Source organism: Anomaloglossus baeobatrachus, chromosome 10 (genome assembly GCF_048569485.1).
Source record: "Anomaloglossus baeobatrachus isolate aAnoBae1 chromosome 10, aAnoBae1.hap1, whole genome shotgun sequence".
In the NCBI taxonomy this organism is placed as follows: Eukaryota; Metazoa; Chordata; class Amphibia; order Anura; family Aromobatidae; genus Anomaloglossus; species Anomaloglossus baeobatrachus.
Genome location: NC_134362.1, coordinates 169,670,812 through 169,692,790, shown reverse-complemented (window position 1 = coordinate 169,692,790; position 21,979 = coordinate 169,670,812). Strand labels below are relative to the sequence as shown.

General features: G+C 47.0%; 1 protein-coding gene across 1 annotated transcript in view; it reads left to right on the top strand.

Moving 5' to 3' along the window:
- RSPRY1 (ring finger and SPRY domain containing 1) overlaps nucleotides 1-10,214 on the top strand; it is an 86,306-nt gene extending 76,092 nt beyond the window's left edge. Inside the window, exon 15 of the mRNA XM_075326888.1 lies at nucleotides 9,069-10,214. Within this exon, the coding sequence (XP_075183003.1) occupies nucleotides 9,069-9,165 (97 nt within the window). The 3' untranslated portion in view covers nucleotides 9,166-10,214. The remainder of the gene's footprint in view (nucleotides 1-9,068) is intronic.
- The last annotated feature ends 11,765 nt before the right edge of the window (nucleotides 10,215-21,979 follow it).

The window sequence follows — 21,979 nt, the reverse complement described above, 5'->3', positions numbered from 1 at the left end:
CGGATGCCAGCCTAGGTAGACGAGTACTTCAGGCGGCGGTTGCCCACCTGTAGGAAAGGGCCGTTTTACGGCTCTCTTACGAGGTATTATTTTACCCACCCAGGGACTGCTTTTGGACGTCCCAATTGTCTGGGTCTCCCAATAGAGCGAAAAAGAAGAAGGGAATTTTGTTTACTTACCGTAAATTCCTTTTCTTCTAGCTCTAATTGGGAGACCCAGCACCCGCCCCTGTTTTTTTGTGTACACATGTTGTTCATGTTGAATGGTTTCAGTTCTCCGAGTTTCCTTCGGATTGAAGTTACTTTAAACCAGTTTATAATTATTTTTCCTCCTTCTTGCTTTTCCACCAAAACTGAGGAGCCCGTGGGAGCACGGGGGGTGTATAGGCAGAAGGGGAGGGGCCTAACACTTTTAAGTGTAGTACTTTGTGCGGCCTCCGGAGGCATAGCCTATACACCCAATTGTCTGGGTCTCCCAATTAGAGCTAGAAGAAAAGGAATTTACGGTAAGTAAACAAAATTCCCTTCTTCTTTGTCGCTCCATTGGGAGACCCAGACAATTGGGTGTATAGCTATGCCTCCGGAGGCCACACAAAGTATTACACTTAAAAGTGTAAACCCCTCCCCTCTGCTATACACCCTCCCGTGCATCACGGGCTCCTCAGTTTTTATGCTTTGTGCGAAGGAGGCACACATCCACGCATAGCTCCACTACTTAGTCAGCAGCAGCTGCTGACTATTTCGGATGGAAGAAAAGTGGGCCCATATAGGGCCCCCAGCATGCTCCCTTCTCACCCCACTCTGGTCGGCGGTGTTGTTAAGGTTGAGGTACCCATTGCGGGTACATAGGCAGGAGCCAACATGCTGTTTTCCTTCCCCATCCCTGCAGGGCTCTGGGTGAAGTGGGATCCATAATCGGTCTCCAGACACTTGGACCGTGCTCCCTCCGCAGCCCCTGGGAATCTGCTGGACAGGAGCTGGGTATCGTCAGGGACATGGCCCTGCTACTGTGAGGTACTCTGTGTCCCCTTGGGGACGGCGCATGGAGCGCTTGTGTCATACACGCTGCAGCACTGCTGGGCGTGTTAGTGCGCCGGGACTACCGCGCTGACCGCGCTTGTTGCCGGCCGCGCTTATAACTCTAGTCCCCGGCTTCTGCGGCCTAGTACCGCATATTCCAGGTGCTCTGTGTCCCCGTTGAGACGGCGCATAAAGCACCTTGGGCCCAGACGCTGCAGCGACTGCGGCGTGCGTGTGGGTCCGGGACTACCGCGCCGACCGTGCACTGCCGGCCGGCCGCGATTTCAACTTTAGTCCCCGGTTTTTGCGGCCTAGTATGGGATTCTCCCGCCCCCAGACCTGCCAGTCAGGGAAAAGGGCGGGACGGTCGGTATGACGCCGACAGTGAGGGCTGTAGTACATTGAGCTGTCCTCCGCCCCCCTCACTACCCACGCTGGGGCACCAGATTCCCGCACTTTTTTGTGACTACGCCCACGCCTCCCTCCTCCTCAGAGAACGCCGTCAGCCATGTTTTTCAGCAACTTCTGGCTGCAGCTGAGGGAGACCCGGGGCAGAGAATCTGGTGGCTACAAGCCACATCCGCAGCCCCTGCCGGACAGGAGACGGAGTATCGTCAGGGACATGGCCCTGCAGCTACAGGTACTCTGTGTCCCCGTTGGCACGGTGCATGAAGCACCTTGGCCTCAGACGCAGCTGCGACTGCGGTGTGCATTTTTTGTCCGGGACTACCGCGCCGACCGTGCCTGTTTGCCGGCCGCGGTTTTTACTTTAGTCCCCGGCTTTTGCGGCCTAGTGTGTTAAACTCCCGCCCCTGAGCCTACCAGTCAGGGAGAAGGGCGGGATGGTCGGTATGTTGCCGACAGTGAGGGCTGGAGCACACCTCGCTGTCCTCCGCCCCCCCCTCACTGATCACTATAGACCACCGGATTCCCGCAGACAGAGCCCTGCATCATAACGTAGGGAGGGCTGGAGCATACGTTGGTATCCTCCTTCCCCCTCACTGAGCACTGGGGGGCACCAGTTTTTCAAAGGTGGTCTTCCTAGGGTGTTGTCCCCCCCTTGGTGCCGCAGTGTGTGTATATATATATAATATATATATATATATATATATATATATATATATATATGTATATGTATATGTATATGTATATGTATATGTATATGTATATGTATATGTATATGTATGTTTATTTACATGGTATATGATTTCACTGTTCGGCAGCATTATTTGTTTTTGGCTGTATACCCTCACTGATTACTCTGCGGACGACAGGCTGTTGTCTGCTCTTAAAGAGTAAGGGTGCCATGGCACTGGCTTATTTTAACCTCTTGTGCGGCTATATTACGGACACTGCACAGATGACAGCGACAGAGTTTGCACGATGAAAACTTCGCCGGCGTTCCCTATCCAGGCGGCAGGGACAGAGTCACAGCTTTGCTGAGAAACTCTCTGGGTCATTTTCACTATCCATGTCTCAGGCTATGGACAAATGGTCGGCTAAGAGACTAGGAGTTTGCAGTCCAGACCGGCCCCTTACACAGGCCCGGGCACTGCGGGATCGCCCCAGGCCTCTATCGGTCTGCGACGAAGCGTGTTCCTGGGGTGGCCTCTAGTTATTACGTGGTAAACTCCAGCACGAACCGCAGTCCCAGTCCGGCTAATGCACAGATACTGTCCAGAAGCACACCTTCCCGGACAAGCGTTTTACTGAACGCCTTATAACACACGTTGTCCCTTCCTCTCTGACGTTGTTAAGGTTTCGGCTCAGTGTCATAAGGTGCCCTCCAGTCTCTGGACTGGCAGCTAGATCAGTAGTAGCAGTGGCTGGCGGGTCCACGCTCAAGAATGCCACGGACAGACAGATAGAACTCCTAATGGGATCCATCTATTAAGCCATAGGCGCGTCCGTTGCCCCGGCCTTTGCAGGGGTGGGCACTCCAGGCTCTCTCAGCTGCTCTGTCTCAGATCAATGCGGTCATCCTGTGCTCCGCAATTAGCGTCTTTGACGTCTCAGGCGAGGGTATTTTCATCCTCCGCCGGGCACAGAGAACCTTTTCTGCATGGCGGTCCAGGTCAGGGGAGTGGTCCCCACATGTCCAAGACCGATGTAGGAGACATTCTGTCTTACGGTCACAGGATAGAGCTCAGTTCTCGTCCTCCGACTCGTTGCTTCACAGCATCTCCGTCCCCCGAGCGAGCCGATGCACGTTTCCAGGCGGTGAACACTCCGAAGGCAGGAGGAGTTGCGATCCTCGTTCCCCTTGAAGAACGTAGTCGCGGCTTTTTACTCCTGCTGGTTCGTGGTACCAGATAGGACGGATCACTCCGCCCCGTTCTGGACTTCACACTGCTCAACGGACAGAGAACCTGACGGTTCCGGATGGAATCTCTCCGCTTGCCATCGCCTTTCATGGCCCAAGGAGGCTTCCTAGCGTCAATCGACATCAGGGATGCTTATCTCCACGTGCCGATTGTATCAGAATATCAGTGCTTCCTGCGCTTCGACATAGGGAACGAACACCTTCAGTTCGTGGCACTAACTTTCGGCCTGGTGACAGCCCTACGGGCCTTCACCAAGGTCATGACAACTGTGGTAGCGGTCCTACTCTCTCAGGCAATCTGCTGGTCAAGGCCCCCTCTCGGGTGGCATGCCAACACAGCCTGAACATGGCTCTAGAGACTCTCCAGAGATTCGGGTGGTTTATCAATTTTTCCTAAAGTCAAAATTGACACCGGCCCAATCACTGACATATCTCGGCAGGGAGTTTCATACTCTCTCAGCGATAGTGAAGCTTCCGCTGGACAAACAGCGTTCACTACAGACAGGGATGCAATCGTTCCTTCGAGCCCAGTCACACCTTTTGAGGCGCCTCATGCACTTCCTAGAGAAGTTGGTGGCAGCAATAGAGGCAGCTCCGTTTGCGCTGATTCATCTGCGCCCACTTTAATGGGACTTTCTCCGCAAATGGGACAGCAAATCGACGTCCCTCGTCAAGGACGTTGCTCCTTCTCAGGCAGCCATGGCCTCCCTTCAGTGGTGGCTTCTTCCCACTCTTGTCAAAGGAAAAATCCTTCCTGCCCACATCCTGGCCTGTGGTCACGGCGGACGCTAGTCTGTCAGGGAGTCTTCCTCTGCCACAGGGCTCAGGGTACATGGACTCAGCAGAGTCATCCCTCCAGATCAATGTTCTGGAGATAAGGGAAGTGTTCTAGCCCTAAAAGCGTTCCAGCCATGGCTGGAAGGCAGGCAGATCCGAATTCAGTCGGACAACGCCAAGGCGGTGGCATACATCAACCACCAAGGCGGCACAAGCAGTCGGCAAGCCTTCCAGCAAGTCCGGCGGATTCTGCTGTGGGTGGAAGCCACAGCCTCCACCATCTCCGCAGTTCACATCCCGGGCGTAGAAAACTGGGAAGCAGACTTTCTCAGTCGCCAGGGCATGGACGCAGGGGAATGGTCTCTTCGACCGGACGTGTTTCAAGAGATTTGTTGCCGCTGGGGGAAGCCGGACGTCGACCTATTGGCGTCCCGGCACAACAACAAGGTCCCGGCATTCATGGCACGTTCTCAAGATCACAGAGCTCTGGCGGCAGACGCATTAGTGTAGGATTGGTCGCAGTTTCCCTGCCTCACGTATTCCTCCTCTGGCACCGCTGCCCAGAGTGTTGCGCAGGATCAGATCCGACAGCCACCGCGCCATCCTCGTCGCTCCAGACTGGCCGAGGAGGTCGTGGTACCCGGATCTGTGGCATCTCACGGTAGGCCAACCGTGGACACTACTAGACCGGCCAGACTTGCTGTCTCAAGGGCCGTTTTTTCCATCTGAATTCGGCGGCCCTCAACCTGACTGCGTAGCCATTGAGTCCTGGATCCTAGCGTCTTCAGGGTTATCTCAAGAGGTCATTGCCACTATGAGACAGGCCAGGAAACCAACGTCCGCCAAGATCTACCACAGGACGTGGAAGATCTTCTTATCCTGGTGCTCTGATCAGAGTTTTACTCTCTGGCCATTCGCCTTGCCCACTTTCTGTCCTTCCTTCAATCCGGAATGGAAAAGGGGTTGTCTCTCGGTTCCCTTAAGGGACAAGTTTCGGCGCTTTCTGTGTTGTTGTTGTTTTTTTTTTTTTTTCAAAAGCGTCTAGCCAAACTCCCTCAGGTACGCACGTTCCTGCAGGGGGTTTGCCACATAGTCCCTCCTTACAAGCGTCGGCTAGAACCCTGGGATCGGAACAGGGTGATACCGGCTCTTCAGAAACCACCCTTCGAGCCAATGAGGGATATTCTCTTTCACGCCTTTCGCAGAAGGTGGTCTTCCTAGTGGCAGTCACGTCACTCCGCAGAGTGTCTGACATAGCAGCGCTGTCATGCAAGTCCCCCTTCCTGGTGTTTCACCAGGACAAGCTGGTTCTGCGCTCGGTTCTGGAATTTCTCCCGAAGGTGGTATCCTCTGTTCATCTCAATCAGGATACCTTCTTACCTTCCATTTGTTCTCATCCGGTTCACCAACGTGAAAAGGATTTGCACTTCTTAGGTCTGGTGAGAGCACTCAGACTCTACATTTCTCGTACGGCGCCCCTGCGCCGCTCGGATGCGCTCTTTGTCCTTGTCGTTGGCCAGAGTAAAGGGTCGCAAGCTCCCAAGTCAACTTGGCTCGGTGGATCAAGGAACCAATTCTTGAAGCCTACCGTTTTTCTGGGCTTCCGGTTCCTTCAAGGCTGAAGGCACATTCTCCCAGAGCCGTGGGTGCGCCCTGGGCGTTGCTGCACCAGGCTACGGCTCAGCAGGTTTGTCAAGCGACTACCTGGTTGAGTCTGCACGCTTTCACGGAGCACTATCTAGTGCATACCTACGCTTCGGCAGATGCCAGCTTAGGTAGGCGAGTCCTTCAGGCGGCGTTTGCCCACCTGTAGGAAGGAGCCGTTTTACGGCTCTTTTACCGAGGTATTCTTTTACCCACCCAGGGACTGCTTTTGGCCGTCCCAATTGTCTGGGTCTCCCAATGGAGCGACAAAGAAGGGAATTTTGTTTACTTACCGTAAATTCCTTTTCTTCTAGCTCCAATTGGGAGACCCAGCACCCGCCCCTATTCCCTTCGGGCTGTTTGTTCTTTTGTGTACACATGTTGTTCAGATTGAACTGTTCTTGGTCATGGTTTCAGTTCTCCGAACATCCTTCGGATTGAATTTACCTTAGACCAATTTATAAGTTTCCTCCTTCCTGCTTTTGCACCAAAACTGAGGAGCCCGTGATGCACGGGAGGGTGTATAGCAGAGGGGAGGGGTTTACACTTTTTAAAGTGTAATACTTTGTGTGGCCTCCGGAGGCAGTAGCTATACACCCAATTGTCTGGGTCTCCCAATTGGAGCTAGAAGAAAAGGAATTTACGGTAAGTAAACAAAATTCCCTTCGTTTGGCATTGTACCCAGAAAGTTCTATTTTAGTTTAATCTGACCAGAGCACCTTCCTCCACATGCTTGGTGTCTCCCAGGTGGCTTGTGGCAAACTGTAAAGAACACTTTTTATGGATATCTTTGAGAAATGTCTTTCTTCTTGCCACTCTTCCATAAAGGCCAGATTTGTGCAGTGTACGACTGATTGTTGTCCTATGGACAGACTCTCCCACCTCAGCTGTAGATCTCTGCAGTTCATCCAGAGTGATCATGGGCCACTTGGCTACATCTCTGATCAGTCTTCTCCTTATTTGAGATTACATTTTTGAGGGACGGCCGGGTCTTCGTAGATTTGCAGTGGTATGATGCTCCTTCCATTTCAATATGATCGCTTGCACAGTGCTTCTTAGGATGTTTAAAGTTGTGGAATTCTTTTTGTAACCAAATCCAGCTTTAAACTTCTCCACAACAGTATCATGGACCTGCCTATTGTGTTCCTTGGTCTTCATGATGCTCTCTGTGCTTTAAACAGAACACTGAGACTATCACAGAGCAGGTGCATTTATACGGAGACTTGATGATAAATATAATCCACCTGTGTGTAATCATCAGTCATTTAGGACAACATTGATCATTCAGAGATCCTCAATGAACTTCAGGAGTGAGTTTGCTGCACTGAAAGTAAAGGGGATGAATAATATTACACGCCCCAATTTTCAGTTTATTCTTTTGTACAAAAGTTTAAAATGAGCAATAAATTTCGTTCAACTTCACAATTGTGTCCCACTTGTTGTTGATTCTTCACAATAACATTAAAATTTTAATCTGTATGTTTGAAGTCTGAAATGTGGGAGAAAGTTGAAAAATTCAAGGGGACTGAATACTTTGGCAAGGCACTGTGTATGTATATGTGTTATGTATGTGTGTGCATGTATGTGTGTATACTTATGTATTTATATGTGTATATGTATGTATGTGTATATATGTATATCTTTTTTTTTTTTTTTTTTTTTTTTTTTTTTTTTTTTTAAACCTGGCATTTCAGGAGACGTGACCAATCCTCTTTGGTTTCCCAGGTTTTGCTTTGCTTGAATGGCAGCCTGCCGTTACATCTCCTTCCGCTATTGCTGCAAATTGTACAGATGCAAAAGACTATAGATCTAATTTAGTGTTAATATGGCGTCCGGCATAAACCAACATATTGGGTGCAAAAAGGGAAATAATGGCTATTCTTCATATTTGGTATATGAAGGGAAATAATGGCTATTCTTTATATTGGGTATATGAAGGGAAATGATGGCTATTCTTTATATTGGGTATATGAAGGGAAATGATGGCTATTCTTTATATTGGGTATATGAAGGGAAATGATGGCTATTCTTTATATTGGGTACATTAAGGGAAATGATGGCTATTCTTTATATTGGGTACATTAAGGGAAATGATTGCTATTCTTTATATTGGGTATATGAAGGGAAATAATGGCTATTCTTTATATTGGGTACATGAAGGGAAATAATGGCTATTCTTTATATTGGGTATATGAAGGGAAATGATGGCTATTCTTTATATTGGGTACATGAAGGGAAATAATGGCTATTCTTTATATTGGGTATATGAAGGGAAATGATGGCTATTCTTTATATTGGGTATATGAAGGGAAATGATGGCTATTCTTTATATTGGGTACATGAAGGGAAATGATGGCTATTCTTTATATTGGGTACATGAAGGGAAATGATGGCTATTCTTTATATTGGGTACATGAAGGGAAATGATGGCTATTCTTTATATTGGGTACATGAAGGGAAATGATGGCTATTCTTTATATTGGGTACATGAAGGGAAATGATGGCTATTCTTTATATTGGGTACATGAAGGGAAATGATGGCTATTCTTTATATTGGGTACATGAAGGGAAATGATGGCTATTCTTTATATTGGGTACATGAAGGGAAATGATGGCTATTCTTTATATTGGGTACATGAAGGGAAATAATGGCTATTCTTTATATTGGGTATATGAAGGGAAATGATGGCTATTCTTTATATTGGGTACATGAAGGGAAATAATGGCTATTCTTTATATTGGGTATATGAAGGGAAATGATGGCTATTCTTTATATTGGGTATATGAAGGGAAATGATGGCTATTCTTTATATTGGGTACATGAAGGGAAATGATGGCTATTCTTTATATTGGGTACATGAAGGGAAATGATGGCTATTCTTTATATTGGGTACATTAAGGGAAATGATGGCTATTCTTTATATTGGGTACATGAAGGGAAATGATGGCTATTCTTTATATTGGGTACATGAAGGGAAATGATGGCTATTCTTTATATTGGGTATATGAAGGGAAATGATGGCTATTCTTTATATTGGGTACATGAAGGGAAATGATGGCTATTCTTTATATTGGGTACATGAAGGGAAATGATGGCTATTCTTTATATTGGGTACATGAAGGGAAATGATGGCTATTCTTTATATTGGGTACATGAAGGGAAATGATGGCTATTCTTTATATTGGGTACATGAAGGGAAATGATGGCTATTCTTTATATTGGGTATATGAAGGGAAATGATGGCTATTCTTTATATTGGGTATATGAAGGGAAATAATGGCTATTCTTCTTCTTGCCTCCTCAGTGATCTGTGTATGGAGTGTGCTCTTCAGCTGGAGACTTGTCCATTGTGTCGACAAGAAATAAAGACTCGCGTCCGCCAAATTTCTCACATCTCTTGACCTCTGTGGAGTAAATCCTGGAAGACGTCCTTTCTTTTTTGCTTAAATGAACGAGACACTGTAATTCGCAAGTCTTTTGTATTCGCTTCAGATGAAAGAGAGCGGCCGTATCCTTACAGCACTGTGCGAACGACAAGGAGCTCGGGCCGTAGACCGGAGCACGATGGTAACAGTAAATCTTATCGCCTGAGATACATCTATGATTAGTCATTTGTACAATGAAGGACGACACATTCATTCCTTAAGGTACTTGTTGGGACTGATCCATCACATCGGGGATATTCCTCTCCATTTTGGGCCCTTGTTGGATAGCCACGGCCCTTTCGGACTCGGTTGCAGTAACATTCTCTCCAGCCAGCACCTGAAATCTTATTTTGCTCCATTTTACTTTTGGAAAAGGGGTTTGCACTATAGTTATGCATCAATGTATTTGCAAAAAAACTGTAACTACTTGTACCATACTGCAAAGTGTCTATTTTTGCCAGACAAAATACAGTATTTGACCATTGTTTTCTATACATGTGGCCTTCTGCTGGTCAGTCATTTTCCTTACAGACTGTGGATTCCGAAATAATTGTGATTTTTCTGTAAATCAACCTTTTTAGGGCTTAATTTATATTCCAAAGAATATTTGGTTAAAGATACAGGATGCAATACGCAGGTGTAAATGTCCAGAGTTTTGTAACGTGCGCACAGCGGCGACTTCAAGAATCGGAACGTCTTTTTGCTATATTTATAATTTGATATGACCAGGTTGACCACGTGACCAATTCTGTCCGAGAAGACCGGCCTTCAGCACCCCAGCTGTCGCCCTACTCCGGTCATCGGGCAGGGGGCGCACAGCCGGATGGCTAAAGACGGTCCGTCTCATCTGTTAATAAATAAGAAAAGAAAAGTTTTGTATAGATGAATGTTCTGTAAATGGAGAATTGCCAGAATTTAATTATGTTGTAATCAAAGTACATGTTGTACCGGAGCTTTAAGGCTCTGCCCTGTTAATATAAGTGGACGAATGTTAAGTAAAGATTTTACAAAGTCAAGGACTTCAAGTATTTCCCGGATCTATTATTTCTAGCACCTGTAAGACCAGAAGAAGCTCCACTTTATCCTCTTCGATCAGATATGATATGTAAGCCCCTTTTTAAAGGGGTTGTCCACTACTTTGACATTGATGGCCTATCCTCAGGATAGACCATCAATGTCTGATCGTCTGGGGTCCGACACCCCGCACCCCCGCCGATGAGCTATTCTCGGTCCCGTCGACAGCAGGAAATGCTCAGTTCCGGCGCTGCTCAGTCTTCAAAAAGCAGCCACGGCCAAGTACTGTACATCTGCCTCCTATTGATTAGAATGGGAGGCGGATGTGCAGTACCCGGCCGCTATCAGAAGACAGAGCAGCTCCAAAGCTGAGCATTTTCTGCTGTCGCCGACTAGACCGAGAACGGCAGAGGTCCAACACAGCGCACATCAGCTGATCAGACATTCGTTAGAACAGGTCATCAATGTCAAAGTAGTGGACCTCTTCAGTGTCATTAATCATAGCGTCCAGGTTCTAAGACCTCCACAGATCAAAGGGGCTTTTAAAAGAGCCTTACAGAATTTATACCCAGAATTGGCCATATATTAGTGAATCTCTGTTTACTAATATATGTAGCAGCGTACGTTTGGTCATTTTTGTTTTACTTAGGATATTGGCATTTCTCACTTTTGTTTGGAAAACCATGGGTGTGTGCATCTGCCAGTACGGGGAAAAATAACATGGACTTCTCCTCAGCAGGGTGCATCCACCACTGGTACAAAGCTAATTAGTTTTAGATTAGTGTCAGTAGGAGGCACACAGGTCGGTGCTTAGACCTATCTCTTCCTTCAATCTTGTTTGGGTTTCTTTTTTCGTAATCTTTTCACTTTTTCTTTCAGATTCTGCTTGTGAGGGAATTTGAGTGTAATCTGGACCTAGCTGACCAGATTGCTCTCCCTGGAAAATATCTTCTCTCGGCCTTTTTTGATGCCACCAGATGTGCTCTGCAAGTCTCCAGTATCCTTGTGCCAATCCACAAAGTGATGTGGCTAAAAGCTTTACTACAAGTTGAGCCAACATCTAAGTCGGCTTACTGGTCTACCCTTCCAAGGTTCTCATCTGTTTTGGAGCCAAGATGGACCAGAGTATTCAGGAAGTCCCAGGCGATGAGAGCACTCTGTTCCCTCTAATCAAGAGCCAGACACACTCCTATCGGTATCATACAAAAGACTATACCCCTTCGGACATTTTCCTGTGAAGAGTCCAACTCTCAAAAGAAAACATCCCGAAAAGACGAGACCTTCATCTTAAGCCAGCTCCAGTCAACAGTCCAGAAGCCGATCTAAGGGTATGTGCGCACGTTGCTTTTTACCTGCTTTTTTGCTGCTTTTTCTTCTGCGCTGTTTAATGCCAAAATGGATGTGTTCTTCTATTCAAGCAAAGTCTATGGGAATTTGGGTTTCTTGTTCACACTATGTTGTTCAAAATGCTGCCTTTTTGTGGCAGAACTTTGGTCAAAAACTCAGCTTTTCAAAGAAGCAACATGTCAATTGTTTTTGCCATTTGGGTTTTGCACTGCAAAGCTGAGTTTTTGACCAAAGTTCTGCCACAAAAAGGCAGCATTTTGAACAACAATAGTGTGAACAAGAAACCCAAATTCCCATAGACTTTGCTTGAATAGAAGAACACATCCATTTTGGCATTAAACAGCGCAGAAGAAAAAGCAGCAAAAAAGCAGGTAAAAAGCAACGTGCGCACATACCCTAACAGCTTCTCATTCACATGAGTCACCCCCACGTGGGAGGCCTTTTGGCATGGATTGGATGTTTTCTCCTCAATCCCCCCCTCCTTTTTTTTTTTTTCCAAGGACATTTTGGCTCTTTGCTGTCAAGGATGCCTGGGTCAGAGAAGTGGTCTACTTCAGTTACAAAAATAGTATTTGCCTCTCTCTTAGGCCTAAGCCACACGGCGAGAAAATCGGTGCGAGTGGAGTGCGATAAAACATCGCATTCCCCTCGGACCAATTCTAGCCTGTGTGACAGCACACATGAGCGATTATTTTCTCAGCCCTAATCGGACCGAGAAAACAATCGCAGCATGCTGCGATTGTAATCCGAGACTCTTTCTCTCGCACCCATTCAAGTGAATGGGGCGAGAGAAAAATCGCACTGCACTCGCGGTACACCGGTGTACCGTGCGTGCAGAGCGAGAATGTCTATAGCCGGCTACACAGGCGAGAGGGAGAGAAATCCCTCCCTCCCCTCCTGAGTGCCGGCCCGCCCCCCGCAGCTGAGGTCTGCTCGCACGAACGGACCTCAGTTGCAAGGACACAAGCATGAGACTCTGCTCTGCTGTACTGCCAGCACGAGCCGAGTCTCATGCAAGGGGATCGCAGTAGTCCCCGTGTGGCCCCAGCCTAAGGACCATTTATTTTGAGCATCGGCCCCCAAGGAACCCCCACCCTCATTCCAGGTTTTTTTTATTCACAGCCATCTCCTCTTTAGGTAGGTATCATTCCTGTTCCCTAATAAGAACGCTTACAGGTTTCTACTCAAAATCTTTTTCTAGTGCTCAAAAAAGACTTCTTGGTTGATCTATCGTAGACAATCAAGATACTGAACAAACAAGTTTGTCATAGTCATTTCAGAATGGCATTCCTCCACTCAGTGATGGCCTCAATGGATCCCAACGACTTCCTCTGCTCGGTGGACATTCAAGACGCCTATCTTCACATTCCAGTTTTTCAGGGACACCAAAGGTTTCTCTGCTTCGCCGTTCAGCAGTGTCCTTTCTAGTTTGCAGCCATCCCAGAATGTTCACCAAGATCGTGGCAATGGTTGTAGCCATTTTATGAGCCAGAGGATTCATTGTCATCCCTTCCCTAGATAATCTCTTGCTCAAAGCCCTATCCTTCTTATCTGCTCAGGAGAGCTTTTAGTTCATACTCCCACTCGGCTAGATTATCAACACCTCAAAGTCATCTTCGATTCCGTCCTAGCCCCTGGTTTTCCTGGGGATGTTCCTAGAGTCTTGTGTTATTCTTCCAGATGAAAAAAGTTTCCAAGGCATTTTTTTTGTGTTTAAGGTGTCCTTGGCCATGTCCCTTTTTGTTCCTACATGGCTGTCCTAAGCAGGATCATGGCTGCTTTGGAGGCAATTCCCTTCCCACAGTTCCATACTAGACAACTACAGCTCTATTTTAGCTCTGTGGGACAGTCCTATCCCTTTCCTGGGCTGATAAATCTCTTTCAATTCGAATCAAGCAGTTCCTGATTTGGTGGCTGACGTTCCCGTTCACATGCCAGAGATGGTCAATTCTTCCAAGTCATTGGCAGGTTGTAACAATGGATGTCAGTCTTCTCGGCTGGTGAGCGGTCTTCTGCAACCTTACAATGCAAGGTTAGTGGAACAAACCGGAGTCTTCATAACACAGAGTTACAGCCATATTGGCAGTCCACATTCCTGAAGTGGACAAATGGAATTTGGACTTTGAAAGTCAAGATTGTTTTACTATGGGAAAATAGTCTCTAAACCCAGCCGTATTCGAGCAGATCTAGCTTTGGTGGGGCTCTCTGGACGTCGATCTTATGGTATCCAGACTGAACAACAAGGTTCCAGGTTCCCCGGTTCATGTCCAGGTCACATGATCCTCTTGCAATAGACTCACTAGCAATCCCATGGTCCCAGTACTGCCTTCCCCTATCTTTTTCCTCCTCTGTTAGCCAAGCTAATGAAGGTGTTCCAGTCTTCTTGATTGGCCCAGAAAGACGTAGTATGTGGAGCTGGTCAACCTCCTAGCAGATGTCCCATGGAGGCTCCCAAATCATCCAGACTGGCATTACCAGGGTCGCCTCTTCCACCCACCAGAATTCATGGTCTCTCAATTTAACACGTCTGTTAGCCACAGTTCTGAAAGCTTCTGATTTCGCAAAGTCATTCAGACAATGATTAGAGCCTGAAAACCTTTCTTCTTCCCGTATTGATCATCGTACCTGGAAGACATTTTCACTGGTACGAGTCACGTCACTCCCATGTCTTTCTGGCTTCCATCTCTCCCTGCCTTCTTGCAATCAGGCCTTGACTCTGGTCTTGCTCTTTGTTCCATCAAGGGTCAAGTTTCTGCTCTTTTGTTTCAGAAAAATTTGGCTGTTATTTTATTTATTTTTTTTTCTTTAGGGTATGGCTCACTCCGTGTCTCCCTACCGACCTCCAGTGGAACCATGGGATCTCAATCTGGTTTTAGATGCCCTGTTACATCCTCCCTTTGAACTTCTCTCCATCCTTTCCATCTTGGAAGGTTATTTTCCTAGTAGTCATCACATCCATTAGACACGTTTCTGATCTGGCAGCCCTTTTTTATGTCGCTTCCCCTTCCTCATCCTTCATCAGGATGAGCTAGTCTTGTGGCCAATGCATTATTTTCTTCCTAAGGTGGTTTCAGCCTTTTACCCTAAGATATCGCTCTTCCTTCATTTTGTCTTTTCTTTATTGGATTCTCTGAGCCAATCTCTAAAAACAAGTTGGATCTCATTCAATCCATTCATATTTACCTTGCCAGGACTAGTTTATAAGGAACAGATTCCTTATTCATCACCCCCAAGGGTGCTCAGGAGTGACTCCCAACCTCCAAGGCTACCATTGCTGGTTGGGATTTGTTCCTCGATTTCTGAAGTGTACCAGACGTGCGAGCAGAGCTCTCCCTTCCTGAGTATCGGCTCATTCCACTCAGGCACTAGGTCCTCTTTGGCCATTAGTCATTAGGCTTTTGCATTGCATGTTTGCAAGGCAACCTACCTGGTCTTCTGTACTTTTTTTTTTTACCAGGTGCATACCTATGCCTCGACTGATGCAAGTGTCAGTGGTTTGAGCACCGTCCTGAAGTTCTACAATCTTCATGGTTTTGTGTTTTTATGTTACCCATCTTTATTTCCACCCTTTGGAACTGGTTTGGGATGTCCAATTGTCTTCCTATGTACCCCAATGACGCGACCGAGAAAAGAGGATTTTGGGTACTCAGTCCAATCTTTCTCCGAGCCTTCATTGATGGACACAGTACCTGGTTTGGGAGGTGTGATTTTTATCATATTGAGGAGCACAGCTGTTCTGAAGGGGCTAGTCCAGTAGTGGACAAAGTCTTCGATTGGGGTATTTTGGGAGATAGTAGTTATAACTACTAGCTCAGAGGAAGTCTGCCTTCTTATGACTTCCAGAGTGCCGGAAAGGGGAACTTTTACGCCTTTTTAGAATGGAGCAGCAGTGCGTGTGCTCTACCTCTGCTCCATTCATTCCCTATGCGACTGCAAGAGGATGCAGAGTGGAGGACTTGCTGTCCCTTAGAGAATGAATGGAGTCTTGCTACTACTGCTCCATTCCAAGGGGTACAAGGCTATGTGCGCACTAGAAAGTGCATTTTTCTTGAGAAAAAAAAACGGACCCTCTGAAAGAATCCCGCACCTGCGGTAAAAACTGTGGAAAAACCGCACCTGTATTTTTGCCGTGAATTTACCACAAGTTGGTCCCCGCGGTTTTTACAATTATCTATGGCAAAAACCGCAGGTACCTGCGGAAAATAAGTGGCATGCTCATTAATTCCGCAGCGGATAAATGCGTGGGTATAAAAAAAAACGCAGTGTGCATACAGTATTTTTTATAAAACCCCATAGGATTTGCTGGGGAATGACTGCAGCAATGTTGGACACATTTCTGCAGCAATTCCGCGGTAAATCCGCACAGGGCCTAAAAGTGCCCCATGTTGGCAATCTGTGGAGATCCCAGACTCCTCCTCATCTAGAATTTCACTGCCATCACATATCCTTCCATTAGGTGATAACTTCTTCCTACTGGTATACCCCTTTAAAAATAAACTATACAAACACACTCCAACTTCAGGTATTCACACTTTTTTTTTTTTTCTCTCCAAAAAACTTAAGGCCCTGTGCGCACTAGAAAAAGGATTTTTCTTAAGAAATTTCTTAAGTCTAAAAGATTAGCGCACTTGCGTTCAAAAAACGCACTGAAAAACGCATGTGTTTGATGCGTTTTTGGTGTGGTTTTTTTTCGGCACGTCTGTCCCTGCTTTTTTTTTTTTTTTTAACATATGGCAAAAAAACCGCAGGTACCTCCAGAAAAGTAGTGACATGCTCATTTTTCTCAAATTCTGCAGAAAGAATTGAGGAAAAAAACTGTGTGCAGATTTTTTTTTTTTCTTCCTTAGGATTTGCTGGGGAATGTCTGCAGAAAGGTTACAACACTTTTTTTTTTTCTCAAATTTCTGCAGCAAAAATACGGGTAAAAACGCAGTGTGTGAACAAGGCCTTAAAGTGCAAACACATCCTTACCATTCAGACAGTTGTCCACATGGATATATAGATATAAATAGCCACTGGGTTTGTTTCACAATTGTCAAAATTCAAAACAGCAAAATTATTTTGAAGCATCGGGTTCGTCAAATGCACAATAGAATTATTAAAAATTAACTTTCTTTGTCGCTCCTAATTGGGAGACCCAGACAATTGGGTGTATAGCTACTGCCTCCGGAGGCCGGAGGCAGTAGCTATACACCCAATTGTCTGAGTCTCCCAATTGGAGCTAGAAGAAAAGGAATTTACGGTAAGTAAACAAAATTCCCTTCTTTACTAAATTCATTAAAATTGAGGTTAGTCCTCACCAATAAAACCAGACAAAACAATACAAACAAGGTTTGGCCCCTCCTACTTATCCGAGGGTTAAATGCAAACCAGCAATTCAGCTAGTACCGCTATAATGATTGGGACTTGTCTCACTAATTAACTAGGTGCCAGTTTCATCAAAAGTCCACTATCAATGAAATAATTGGATTTATCTCACTAAATTTTCAAAATACCACATATTTGATTCAAATGGGTTCAGGCATTCTCATAAATAAGCAAGTATGCCTCCCAACGCGTTTCGTTCGAAAAACATACTCTTCAGGGGAGCTTATAATTGTGGCAATTCCTTTTCAGGTCCATTATATCCAAAACATGGTGAAAAAACCCCCACACACAAAATAAGTATCAGCATGTCAGCTATTTAATCACACACTCACATGTGGAGAAACTCACCAATAAACATACTCATCAGCAGGGCTGTGGAGTCGGAGTCGTGGAGTCGGAGTCGGAGCTCATTTTGGTGGAGTCGGAGTCGGTATAAAATGCACCGACTCCGACTCCTAAAATATATAATAAATTGGGGACAGGAGTGCAATGCAGAATGTGCTGAATATTTTACTAAATAACATTTAGTATAATGCTTATATTTAAGTGAAAAATTTATTGTAGTACAATGTGAACATCAGACATTTAATTGTTTTTATGATACAATAATCAAGATATTTGGATAGAACATAAAATATTTATTGGAATACAACTTTAGAACACAAAAAAACTAATAAATTGTAAATATGTAATATATATAATATATATATATATATATATATATATATATACACAGTGTATATACACACACACAAGATATATATGTAATCTACTGTATATTACATAGTGTATTACATATTTACAATTTATTACAGTTTTTTGTGTTCTAAAGTTGTATTCCAATAAGAAGGGAATTTTGTTTACTTACCGTAAATTCCTTTTCTTCTAGCTCCAATTGGGAGACCCAGACAGTGGTGTATAGCTACTGCCTCTGGAGGCCGCACAAAGAACTACACTTAAAAGTGTAAGGCCCCTCCCCTTCTGGCTATACACCCTCCCGTAGGAGTACGGATTCCTCAGTTTTAGTACCAAAGCAAGGAGGAGGAAAGCCAATAACAGTTTCAAAAACAAATTCAATCCGATAACAAGATCGGAGAACTTAAGAAACAACATGAACAACATGTGCACCCGAAAAACGAAACCCTAAGAACAAAAAGGGCGGGTGCTGGGTCTCCCAATTGGAGCTAGAAGAAAAGGAATTTACGGTAAGTAAACAAAATTCCCTTCTTCTTTTTCGCTCCTAATTGGGAGACCCAGACAGTGGGACGTCCAAAAGCAGTCCCTGGGTGGGTAAAAAGATACCACATGAACGGGCTGTCAGACAGCCCTTTCCTACAGGTGGGCCACCGCCGCCTGAAGGACCTGTCTACCTAGGCTGGCATCTGCCGAAGCGTAGGTATGCACTTGATAGTGTTTGGTAAACGTGTGCAGACTCGACCAGGTAGCCGCCTGGCACACCTGCTGAGCCGTAGCCTGATGCCGCAATGCCCAGGACGCACCAACGGCTCTGGTAGAATGGGCCTTCAGTCCAGATGGAATCGGAAGCCCAGCAGAACGGTATGTGTGAAGAATTGGTTCCTTGATCCACCGCGCCAGGGTGGATTTGGAAGCTTGCGATCCCTTATGCTGACCAGCGACTAGGACAAAGAGCGCATCAGAACGGCGTAGAGACGCCGTGCGAGAAATGTAAATCCTGAGTGCTCTCACCAGGTCCAACAGATGTAAACCTTTTTCAAATTGGTGAACTGGATGCGGACACAAAGATGGCAAAGTGATATCCTGATTGAGATGAAAGGAAGAAACCACCTTGGGAGAAAACTCTGGAATTGGACGCAGTACTACCTTGTCTTGGTGAAACACCAGGAAGGGAGATTTGCAAGATAACGCCGCTAGCTCGGACACTCTTCGAAGAGACGTGACCGCCACAAGAAAAACTACTTTTTGTGAAAGCCGAGAAAGGGAAACCTCTTTCAAAGGCTCGAAAGGCGGCTTCTGGAGAGCAATGAGAACCTTGTTCAGATCCCAGGGTTCCAATGGCCGTCTGTAAGGAGGAACGATATGACAAACTCCTTGGAGAAACGTGCGTACTTTAGAAAGTCGTGCCAAGCGCTTCTGAAAGAATACGGATAGCGCGGAGACTTGACCCTTAAGAGAGCTAAGCGACAAACCTTTTTCCAACCCAGACTGCAGGAAGGAAAGAAAAATTGGCAATGCAAATGGCCAGGGAGAAACCCTCTGAGCCGAGCACCAAGCTAAGAATATCTTCCACGTCCTGTGATAGATCTTAGCTGAGGATGGTTTTCTAGCCTGTCTCATTGTGGCAACAACTTCATGAGATAAACCGGAGGCCGCTAGGATCCAGGACTCAATGGCCACACAGTCAGGTTCAGGGCCGCAGAATTCAGATGGAAAAACGGCCCTTGAGACAGCAAATCTGGACGGTCTGGTAGTGCCCACGGTTGGCCTACCGTGAGATGCCACAGATCCGGGTACCACGACCTTCTTGGCCAGTCTGGAGCGACGAGAATGGCTCGATGGCAGTCGGACCTGATTTTCCGGAGAACTCTGGGTAACAATGCTAGAGGTGGGAACACATAGGGGAGTCGGAATTGCGACCAATCCTGAACCAAGGCGTCTGCCGCCAGCGCTCGGTGATCGTGAGACCGTGCCATGAAAACTGGGACCTTGTTGTTGTGCCGTGACGCCATCAGATCGACGTCCGGCGTCCCCCAGCGGCAACAGATCTGCTGAAACACGTCCGGGTGAAGGGACCATTCTCCTGCGTCCATGCCCTGGCGACTGAGAAAGTCTGCTTCCCAGTTTTCCACGCCTGGGATGTGAACTGCGGATATGGTGGACGCTTTGCTTTCCACCCACGTCAAAATCCGCCGGACCTCCTGAAAGGCTTGGCGACTGCGTGTTCCCCCTTGGTGGTTGATGTACGCCACCGCCGTGGAATTGTCCGACTGAATCCGAATCTGCTTGCCTTCCAGCCATTGTTGGAAGGCTCGCAGAGCAAGGTAGATTGCTCTGATTTCCAGAACATTGATCTGCAGGGTGGACTCTTCCTGAGTCCACGTCCCCTGAGCCCTGTGGTGGAGAAACACCGCTCCCCACCCTGATAGGCTCGCATCCGTCGTGACCACTGCCCAGGACGGAGGAAGGAACGACTTTCCCTGTGACAATGAGGCGGGGAGAAGCCACCAACGCAGAGAGTCCTTGGCAGTCTGAGAGAGGGAGACAGTCCTGTCGAGGGACGTCGACTTCCCGTCCCATTGGCGGAGAATGTCCCATTGTAGAGGGCGCAGATGAAACTGCGCGAACGGGACTGCCTCCATTGCTGCTACCATCTTTCCTAGGAAATGCATGAGGCGCCTCAGTGAGTGCGACTGGCTCTGAAGGAGAGATTGCACTCCTGTCCTTAGCGAACACTGCTTGTCCAGTGGAAGCTTCACTATCGCTGAGAGAGTATGAAACTCCATGCCAAGATAAGTCAGAGATTGGGTCGGGATGAGATGCGACTTTGGAAAGTTGATAATCCACCCGAAACTCTGGAGAGTGTCTAGTGCCACCTTCAGACTGTGTTGGCATGCCTCTTGAGAGGGTGCCTTTATAAGCAGGTCGTCGAGATACGGGATGACCGAGTGGCCCTGCGAGTGCAGGACAGCTACTACTGCTGCCATGACCTTGGTGAAGACCCGGGGGGCTGTTGCCAGACCGAAAGGTAACGCTACGAACTGCAGGTGTTCGTCGTGTATGACGAAGCGTAGGAAACGCTGATGCTCTGGCGCAATCGGCACGTGGAGATACGCATCTTTGATATCTATTGATGCTAGAAAATCTCCTTGAGACATTGAGGCTATGACGGAGCGTAGGGATTCCATCCGGAACCTCCTGACTTTTACGTGTCTGTTGAGCAACTTTAGATCCAGGACGGGTCGATACGATCCGTCCTTTTTTGGGACTACAAACAGATTGGAGTAAAAACCGTGACCTTGTTCCTGAAGAGGGACGGAGATCACCACTCCTTCCGCCTTTAGAGCGGCCACCGCCTGCAACAGAGCATCGGCTCGGTCTGGTGGTGGAGAAGTTGTGAAGAAACGAGTTGGCGGACGAGAACTGAACTCTATCCTGTACCCGTGAGACAGAATATCCCTCACCCAACGGTCTTTGACGCGTGACAGCCAAATGTCGCCAAAGTGGGAAAGCCTCCCACCGACCGAGGGTGTGGGAATCGGAGACTGCAAGTCAGGAGGACGCCGTCTTGGCAACGGTTCCTCCGGCTGTCCTTTTTGGGCGTGACTGAGACCTCCAAGAATCTGAGCGTCTCTGGTCTTTTTGAGTCTTTTTTGACGAGGCGAATTGGGACCTGCCCGGTCCTCGAAAGGACCGATAACCAGACTGACCCTTCCTCTGTTGGGGTTTGTTTTGTCTGTGTTGCGGTAAGGATGAGTCCTTACCCTTGGAGTGTTTGATGATTTCATCCAAACGCTCTCCAAACAATCGGTCACGAGAAAAAGGCAAATTGGTTAAGCACTTCTTGGAATGAGAATCTGCTTTCCAATGTCTCAACCACAGGGCCCTACGCAAAACAACGGAGTTGGCTGACGCCACTGCCGTGCGGCTTGTAGCGTCAAGAACAGCATTAATCGCGTACGACGCGAATGCCGACATTTGCGAGGTCAATGGTGCTACCTGCGGGGCAAATGCACGTGTGACTGAGTCGACTTGCACAAGCCCGGCTGAGATAGCTTGGAGTGCCCATACGGCAGCAAAAGATGGCGCTAACGAGGCTCCAATCGCTTCATAGATGGATTTCAGCCAGAGCTCCATCTGCCTGTCAGTGGCATCTTTAAGTGCCGCTCCATCTTCAACTGCAACCAAGGATCTAGCTGCAAGCCTGGAAATTGGAGGATCCACTTTTGGACACTGGGTCCAACCCTTGACCACCTCAGGAGGAAAAGGATAGCGTGTATCTTTAAGCCGTTTAGAAAAACGCCTTTCCGGATAAGCGTGGGGTTTCTGGATTGCGTCTCTAAAGTCAGCGTGGTCCAGAAAAGTG